General features: G+C 35.2%; 2 protein-coding genes across 4 annotated transcripts; both read right to left on the minus strand.

Annotated features, from left to right (window-relative positions):
• Window positions 1-1575: 1575 nt before the first annotated feature.
• LOC111398751 lies at window positions 1576-4303 on the minus strand. Of its 3 annotated transcripts, XM_023025828.1 has the most exons (3): window positions 4127-4301; window positions 1915-4017; window positions 1576-1797 (listed from the first exon to the last, which is right to left on the minus strand). In XM_023025828.1, exons 2-3 carry the CDS (start codon window positions 3995-3997, stop codon window positions 1739-1741), a joined length of 2142 nt encoding a protein of 713 aa, XP_022881596.1. In that variant the 5' UTR covers window positions 3998-4017; window positions 4127-4301; the 3' UTR covers window positions 1576-1738. The 3 variants fall into 3 exon arrangements, with proteins under 3 accessions (XP_022881596.1, XP_022881595.1, XP_022881594.1); XM_023025827.1 differs by having other exon boundaries at window positions 1576-1791; window positions 1915-4303; XM_023025826.1 differs by having other exon boundaries at window positions 1915-4302.
• A 2898-nt stretch (window positions 4304-7201) lies between these two features.
• LOC111398256 (60S ribosomal protein L27-2-like) lies at window positions 7202-7553 on the minus strand. Its single transcript, XM_023025184.1, has one exon. The coding sequence runs from the start codon at window positions 7551-7553 to the stop codon at window positions 7227-7229; it is 327 nt and encodes a 108-aa protein (XP_022880952.1). The 3' UTR covers window positions 7202-7226.
• Between the last annotated feature and the right edge of the window lie 1424 nt (window positions 7554-8977).

The following is an 8977-nucleotide window of genomic DNA, read 5'->3' on the forward strand; positions in this document are numbered from 1 at the left end:
ACCTGCTCGATTGTCAAGATTATGGTAATACGTTTCAGAAAGAACAATGTTGTCCTTATCTTTCATAAACCTTGAAAAACCTACAACTCCATTTATTTTAGCTATCTTACAGCCTACTTATTCGCTGTTGAGAATTCAATTTCTTTACATCACTCTTTATCTTCAGGTAAATGTCGTTGACAGAACTGCAGTCATTACTGCAAACGCAGAAATTGTGGTTCTGAAGCCTGTTGGTATACAAGAAGCCATTAACGCTGAAACAGGCAAATTCATTCAGTGGTATATTAAAAATCTGTCATGCTCTGTCCATGGAATCTGATATATTATTGGTCTTGTGAATTGTTTCCGGTCTCAATCAATCCATTTTATAAAGTCAAGACACGCTTCATCCAAATAATTTAGAAGTTGAGTTGACCTTTTATTTATTATAATTTTTGGAGCCCAATTGCACAGTTCTAAAACCTGTGTAAATCTTTTCAGGAAGCATTCAATCCAATGCTCTCTTCTGGGGCTAATTCATTAATGTTGTATAGTTTATTTTTGATGCATACATGGTACAAAGTAATGCACAACCCATCTGGCTTATGTTTTGGTTTATTCCAAGATAAATTCTATGCTTTAATTTCAGTTATGCTACTGTTCTGGTATTTAAAAAGGCTATTCATAGAACTGGACCTATAATTTGATCCAAAAACTATATACTGCAAATTTGAACCTAAGACTTGAAACTTCTTCTCGCATCCTGAAAGGTGGGATTTGAACTTCTTTTTATCTTAATCTTCCTATGCAAGTTCTTTAAGATAATAAAGGGGTAAGTTACTGAGGCATTTTTCATCTGGAAAAAAATATTTCGTTTCAGATCACTCATAAAAAGTTTCTTTACTTCTTGGATTAATTAATATTTCTGTGTACCAAACCTTATGAAGCAAATGAACTCTAATACTTTGAGAATTCTTCTCTGGATGTATCAACATTTGGTGACTCTAGGGTCACACTTGATTGTTACTTCTACTTATACAACCTGATATTTTCAAATTAAGCTATTAAATTATCTTCCAAGAAAAAGCAAAAAACTTTCAATCATTGACTGCTAGAACTATTACCTGTGAATCATTTTTGGAATTTTCAATTATTGGAACACTCGCTTATACCGTATTAGAATGTCATCTGTCATTAATTAGAAAGGTCAGGTCACACTAGAGTTGTTGATCTCTACGTTTCTTAAAGTTGCCATTGGTGGGTTTCACAAGCTTAGGAAACCACACCATTAACTATGAGCAAATACCATAAGAAAAGCTTACGGAAAAATATATCTACTTCTCTTGAAAAGAAGTCTTGTTCTTGAAGAAAGAACAAGTTGAAGTAGTGAGAAGTTCTAATTGTTCATTTTTGGCTTTCTGATCCAAGAACTTCTGAAAAGGCAAAGTGTTCTAAGTTTTCTTTAAAGAAAAGACAGACTTTGAAGAGAAGAAATATGCTCAAGAAGACTTCCCTTTGTAAAAATGAGATATCTTCCCAATACAAGCTCAAGTGAATGAGACATGAATGAATGACATTGTCATATATTAATATCCATTGAGCAAATTAGTTGCGATTCAAGATAAGATTTAAGTTGTCAAGAATGTCTTCGATGTACTAAAGAAATCATATTATTACATACCATTATTAGTTTATTATGATAAACCTCTTCACATATTTTACACATTTTTTCCCCGAAACAATGGACTAGTGTGTGGTTTCATACTTGGGCATCCTCTTTTCGCCATATGTCTTTTCTGCTTCCCATCTCACCTGCAGCTGTTTCATTTTTTTTTTTTTTTCCCCCAATAAAACATTAACATCATGTTACTGGAAACATGAGTAAAATACGAGGAGAATATGTATAAAACCCGAGCACAAAGAGTATAATCATACCTTCCATAACAGTTGAATGAATTTCTTGTGTATCGAAATGCACCTCTGTGGAATCAGTAATTGTATTTTCACTACTGGAAGTTGAGGTGGAAGTGTTATTGTTACTGTGTTTGAGTAAAGCACGCCACTGATCAATATACACTGATCGATCAGGAGATAGATTAGGAATTTCATGCTTCTGAAGAGCTTTTAGAATGCCTTGAGTTTCACCCAGTAGGCAAGCCGCTTCCTCCACACTAACCACTCGTTCTTCTATGGTGCTGTTGTAGCACTTCATGAGGATAACATGAGGTAAATTGGTGAGGCACGCAACGAATATATCTGCAACCATGACGGACAATTTGTCAAACACATGGGCATCAGATTGCGAATGGCTGCTTTCTTCACAGTCCAACAGCAAAGTGCGGCTAATTTTGTACATTGAATTAGCAACTACAACATCTTCAGATAAATTGACAAGACTTTCCTGCGTGTTTCTCTCCATTTTATTTGTGAATTCCTTTACAGTTTCCTCACTTTTGTATGACAGAGTTTGAAGAGTTTCCATGTTTGAATTTGATAGACGTGACACTTTTTGAAGATCTATATCTAACCACCTGTGCTTCAATTCAGTTCCAGCCCACACAAAATCTGCAGCATCCCTGCTGCTCACCAATTTCTTTTCCTCATCCAGACTTTCTTCCACAAGGCGCGCGTACTTGAAACCTTCAATCACGCTCTGTAACCTCTTATTCTTCTTCTGCTGTTCAATATTTGGAAGAGCAATCATGATACTTGTTAGGTTTACTATGGTCAGAGTCCAACAATTTGGAGGTTCTTTACCAAGTATAGATGGGACTTGATCACTCTCAAAATCCATTACCCCCTTTAAGCTGGTTGAATTCTCTAAAAGCTCTATTAGATATCTAGGATGATTATTTGCACCCACTGTTATGAACGAATTGATAGAGGTGTGGATGAACTTCAGGTAAATATCTTGCATTGCCTCACCTTCAACAAGTACAAGAAAGTTTCTTAGATCCTGCTCGAAACTAGGTTCCTGTGTTGTTTCATTGGGATTGACTGAGGCCTCATATTCCCCTAAGAGTTTCTTTTTCAGCCTCTTAAACAACAAGATGATCAATGGTGAAAGAAATATTAGCAAGAAAGGGGACATGATTACTAAGAACAGAATGGTCAAGACAGCTAATAAAATTGACATTATCACAAGTAATTTGTTCATCATCACAATCCCTACTTGACCTCCTATGCAAATATTGAGAAGTAGATTTCTAATGACATGTATGATTTTTCTAAGCTTTTGGTCACGAACTTGTGAAGGTGGGGGTCTCTTTTTCCAGTTCACTAGTATTTGAATCCCATAGGTCTGCATGTCAAATGAAATAACTGAGGCAAAAAATCCCCGAACATGCCTTATATTAAGAATTAAAGCACGTATAAATCTTATGAAAGAGGTTAGAAAGCAAAGAGACACTGCCAACACTTGAGTCACAAAAATTAATTTTACTGACCACTTATAACCTGATGAATCCTCCCAACCAAAAGGATATATGCTTGTTTCAATCAACAGGAGCATAAGAACAACGTTGGAGATCAATCCAAGAATGTAGCAGGCATCAGATCGCGCCATCACATATTGGGGGCTACTAGTTCTGGCCATCACCCAGTATTTCTTCAAACGTAACTTTAACTTTTCAAAGTCAAATAATTGGTTCCCATGTAGTTCCTCTCCTAATATTCTTCCTTGAATTGTATTGTACTTCTGCTCCAAATGCCTTTTACTAGCAGAAACCGTTAAAGCAGAGGAAATAAGCACAATAAAAGAATACAAATTTAGAAAAACAATCACAGCATGGAGTACTTTCATCTTATGCTTAATCACTCCTGTGAACAATTGGATGACCACATTTACTGTAAGTGTCACTATGAGGATACCCAAGGCTGTCAAGTTCGTCAATATTTCTGGGTCACTCATGGATCCTAGAGAAGGCATAAAATGAATGGTCGAAGCGCACAACAAAGCAGTGCTACTAAATTTTGCAAACTGGTCCATGGAAGCGGGCATAGACGTCGTTGAATCCATTGCCAACTTCACTGCAACAGCTATCACGGTCAAGGAAGTAGCATTTAGAGCAGAATATTTGCACGGGAACCATAATTTTCTACGGCGGAGAGAATGGATTATATCAGCAATTAACGCAAAAACCCATACAAGAGTTGCTGCTGCAGCGTATAGGCCTATCCACGGCATTGGTGCACTAGAGTCAACCATTTTGTACAATAATTGTGCTGCTTTCTTCTTCCAACTTCGCCAATTCTGTTCAAGGGGATGCTGCAAGGGGAGGCTGGATTGGAAACTTCCTTGTAATTTCAATGCACAGCAATTGTGGAAAGAGCCAATAAAAACAAATGTAATCAAAACATTCAACCAATGAATCAAGACCACGGGTGGACCTGGGTTTGCGAACCAATGGCCCATCTGAGGCCAATGATTTTACCAGTATGTCTTGGGTAGTCTGCCGACCCGTGGCAAGCTCCGTTTGGGCATTTTTTACTTCCTTTATTATTATTATTATTATTATTATTATTATTATTATTATTATTATGTTTGTTTGTTTTTCTAGTCTTTTTGAATTTGTTTTAGAAGGAACTCTTCTAAAAGGTAGAGTACTACATAAATGTCAAAAGGGAATGCGAAAAAGGGATCGACAAATTGAAAATTAGAGAGAAACACATCGAAGAAAATTAAGAAATCAAGTTACCCAGACTATGGTTATAAGGACTGATTTGGACAAAAAGAAAATATTGGTGTAAGATTCATCCATTTTTGTACATTTTCATTCAAAACCCGGTAATGTATTTAATAATAATTCTTTGTTTCTCTTCATTTAGGCCAACAACAAAGTTATTGAGAGACTGTAATTCAATTTTCAAGATTCTAGTTCTCAATTTCATGAGTTTATTTTATTTATAGCATTTAATGCTGGAATTACTTGGCCAATAATCTTTGATCTTATGAATTTATAACGAGTCGAAAGGTAGGTTATAGGCTTGACCGCGTTGTAAAATTCAGGAAATACTTTTCCTAGTTAATACAATCGTCACATGAAGTCTTAGAAATTTAATTTGTTTAACTAGTGTGTATCCTGATTCACATAAAAATATGAAATTAATTTAGTTAAGTAGATTCAATTTAAACTCTAGAGAAGCAAATTGAATACATTAGAAGAATCCGACAAACATTACATTAGTAATTAATCTTGATTAGCAAATTAAAGGGGATCAACAAATAAAATTGTATGTCCCAACATCCACATTTCTAACTTCTATTAAAAAGGGGAAGTAGTTGCTACTGTAGAAGAAATAGTAAACCAATCCCAAGGTACTGTACAAGAGAAAAAATGGAGCCATTTTTTTTTTTTTTGTTTGTTTAACTTTTTCATTCTCCATTTTCATACGTTATGGCCATGTCTCTGGAGATGCACAATAGTGTTGAATCCCATTCTTTCATCCCATCCCGATTTTAACAGCTTCAAAATTATTTCAATTTCAACACGCAAGGTTGCTCAAGATCGATGTAGGCAATTTGTAATTTCAATTTGGTAATTTGATCAATGTAGACATTTTCTTAATAGAGTGCATGGGAACCTAGGCTGCTTGAGAGAGGGAGCTTGCGAGTGTAGTAGTGCAAGAAAGAAAATAAGGGAAGACAATTGTATAAAATTATAATGCAAATTTTGTAATAGTGAGATGCATTATTCACTACCTTGAATAACCTATGGTCTTATTGTTTTTTCTCAAGCATGCAGCGTTTACTGATTTGGATGCCTTCACCTCATTCTTTGGCGTTTATGATGGTCATGGGGTAAGTTTTTCTAATTCTGCTGTTGTTATATTGCATACTAAATTAGGGTGCATGTCATTTACCAGGGCACGAATATTTTGAATACAAATTGACATTCCTTAGCATATGCCTATGATTTAAAAGATACGACTAGGCAAAAGAAAGATGAAGTGTTGACTGTAGGCATTTGTATACCATAATCTATGTCATGAGATCTTGTACTCACAAGTCACAATGCAGATCCATTAAAGAGTATAATTAGTTTGAATTGAAATAATGTTTTGCTGTAAATCAAGTTTTGCTACCCAATTTCTTTGTTGTCTGGTTAGTGCGTTATTGTTCTCTTATCAATGCATTGAATTTCACAGGTAAGGTGGTTGCCAAATTTTGTGCTACATATCTTCATCAGCAAGTTCTCAAGCATGAAGCATATTTTACTGGTGACATAGGTACTTCTATCCAGAAAGCTTTTCTCAGATCATTTTCTAATCTTTGGTAGTCTTTAAGAGTTTTTGTTTGTGTTCAGTGTATGCATATTTTCTTTTAAATGATGAATTCTATATAATAAGTCTTCTTTGCATGACATAACTATTTTCAGCAGCTTTATCTTGAGATACTTGCAACTTACTTTAAGAGAAGCAAACTTATTTTGATTTAGGCAATTGTGTGGAAAGCTATTTCTTCCAATTGGATTGTTGAACTTAAAATTTATTGCAATTAGTTGTTTTATCAATTGTTTTTTTAATATATATATATATATATATATATATAAACTAGAAAAAAAAACTCTGCACTGTGCGGAGCCATCTCTCCGCACAGTGTGGAGAGTTGGAGAGAACACTCCGCACTCTCCGCACTCTTCGTACAGTGCGGAGAGTTCTCTAACTCTCCACACTCTTCGCACGGTGTGGAGAGGTATATCATCGATTTTATCTAATAATTATAATTTTTTTAATCGACAATTTTGGGTTTTTGTGTGAATAGAGAGATATATTTCTGGTTTAATATAAATTAAAATGCTTATTAGCTTGTTAATTCATTTATGTCTCTTGTGTTATCTCATGCATCAACAATCTTGGTAGAAATATTGATTCCAGACCAGTTTGACCAGGGAAAAATAGAATGAAAAAACAAGCAAAGCAAATTCCAATGATTCGAGATCTGCAGATAGCGCATTGAGCTAAGCAGCAGAAATGAGAGCCGATAACATCGTTTAATAATCAATATGGATACAATCATCCAAAACAAGAACAAATTCATAACCATGAAATCAATTCGTACCTGATCAATGTATTTCACCAACTACATGAATTATAATGTATTAAAAAAAATTTCAAAATGGATAACAATTATAGCCAAAATAAGCTCAATCAACAGCAACAATCAAAATATCTAGCAATAAAATTTAAATCAAACACAATAAATCTTCCAAATAACAAAAAACACAATATTTTATAATTTTTCCACCTCAGAATCTGAGTTTAGAGAAAAACCATCGATTCTTGTCAGTCTTGAACCTCTCTTCCAATCTGGCTTTGATCTCCTTACATGCCGTCACCTTCTTGTCACGTGAGAAGAACGATTCAGCAGCGAAGATGTCCTTGAGGTCGACGTCTAGCGTATAGCGCGTAGGCATGATATGGTTATAGTTGACGACTTTGACAAAAGCCTTCACACGCGACTTCTTGGCCTGCTTCTTGGCGGAGTCCTTGCGGATGACCTTGCTAGGGTACTTGGCAATACCGGCGACCAATTGTTGCGGGGTCCCCGCACCAATTGTGCGGGGACTCTGCATGAAATTGGTGCGGAGTCCCTGCGCACGAAATTGGTGTGGGGACTCCCCGTATAGTCGTGCGGGGCAGGGAATATTGAATCTTTTATGGTAGTTGTGAATTATTATTATTATTTTTTTTTTACAGCGACGCTGATTTAATGGGTCATTTATAAAAAAAAAAAAAATTATTCCTTTTTTAAAAGCCTTACAAGGATAGAGGATCTACCAAAGGCTATTGGTAAAAGGAATTCGTTATCTTCTACACTGTAGTATATATGATGATATGTCTTGTTGTCGTTGCCCAAAAGTTCTTGCTTCAATTTAACTTGATATGGGGAGAGCAGAGAAAAGTTGTGGAATTGTGAGTTATATGTTCTGTGTGAGTTATATTAAAAAAATGAATAAGCATATAAGATTAGTTCAAAACTTCGTCTTCCTCTAGGTATATTTTGTTCCATGAATGTGGTCATCAAGGAATTTTACACTGTTGAATCTGAAAAGATAAATTGCCTATCTTTTCTTTCATCTCGGGAGAAATACGATCGGTAGGGGCTAATTCAAACCCCTCAGTCTCGGTAAAGTCCATCTTGTTGCAATAGAAATGAACAAGAACAAATAAGTTTTAGCTAATGTAATAAAGATACTGATTATTGTTCCAAAAACTTTACCTCTTTCAAAAAGCTCAGGAACGAATATGTACGGAATAGAAAGATTCCAACCCCCGGGTAGAGACCAAAGATCTTGAGCGACCGATCCGGCAGAACAACTCAAAAGATAAAGAAGTATCGTTAATTTCTTCATGCTCGTTCCAAGTTTGAAGTACCATTTGGACAAATAAGAATCCGATTTTTTCGTATTTTGACTTTTCTACCTCTTGTTTGAAAAAAAAAATCGGATTGTATGTGAGAAATTTTTTGGAATATTGCAGATTAGAAATTTTACCATGACCAGTTAATGTTTTCACCATGACAAATATTCTTATTTCAATGAAGAGATCAATCAGAACAGTCCAAAGAAGAAGAGGCATGTCTTCTTTATTGTAGAATTAATTTTCATCTGCATCTAGCCTTTTGCAGACGTATAAATGAATTAAATTCTCAGATGTAGGTTGGAACAATCAGGAGATCGTGAATCCTGTAAGCGATGTAACTGTAAGAAATCAAAACAAAACTGTACATTCTTTATTTTCTATCTCGCAATGGCATAAATGTACACACTATGAGCCCTATTCAATTTTGATTGGACTTCTTGTATTTTGTCCGAGACTTTCCATAGGGGTAAATCTATCATACTTTATGGACCTTATAGAATGGTGATTGAACTCTCATGAACTCGATGTCTTGTTATTTCCTTGTTGTTTAGTCTTAAGAAGTCTACTTGTTGTTTGGTATTATTATAGTCATTTTTGGCTAATTGAAATGACTATATGTCAAATTTTGGCTTGC

Source organism: Olea europaea, chromosome 8 (genome assembly GCF_002742605.1).
Source record: "Olea europaea var. sylvestris chromosome 8, O_europaea_v1, whole genome shotgun sequence".
Lineage (NCBI taxonomy): Eukaryota > Viridiplantae > Streptophyta > Magnoliopsida > Lamiales > Oleaceae > Olea > Olea europaea.

What these genes read in the sequence shown, in the direction of transcription:
- LOC111398751 (XM_023025826.1), bottom strand. Translation starts at nt 4,186, where the DNA reads ATGGTTGACTCTAGTGCACCAATGCCGTGGATAGGCCTATACGCTGCA. An exon ending in TCATTCAACTGTTATGGAAG is followed by an intron (nt 1,798 to 1,914) that starts GTATGATTATAC and finishes AAAATGAAACAG; the next exon opens with CTGCAGGTGAGATGGGAAGC.
- LOC111398256 (XM_023025184.1), bottom strand. Translation starts at nt 7,553, where the DNA reads ATGCAGAGTCCCCGCACAATTGGTGCGGGGACCCCGCAACAATTGGTC.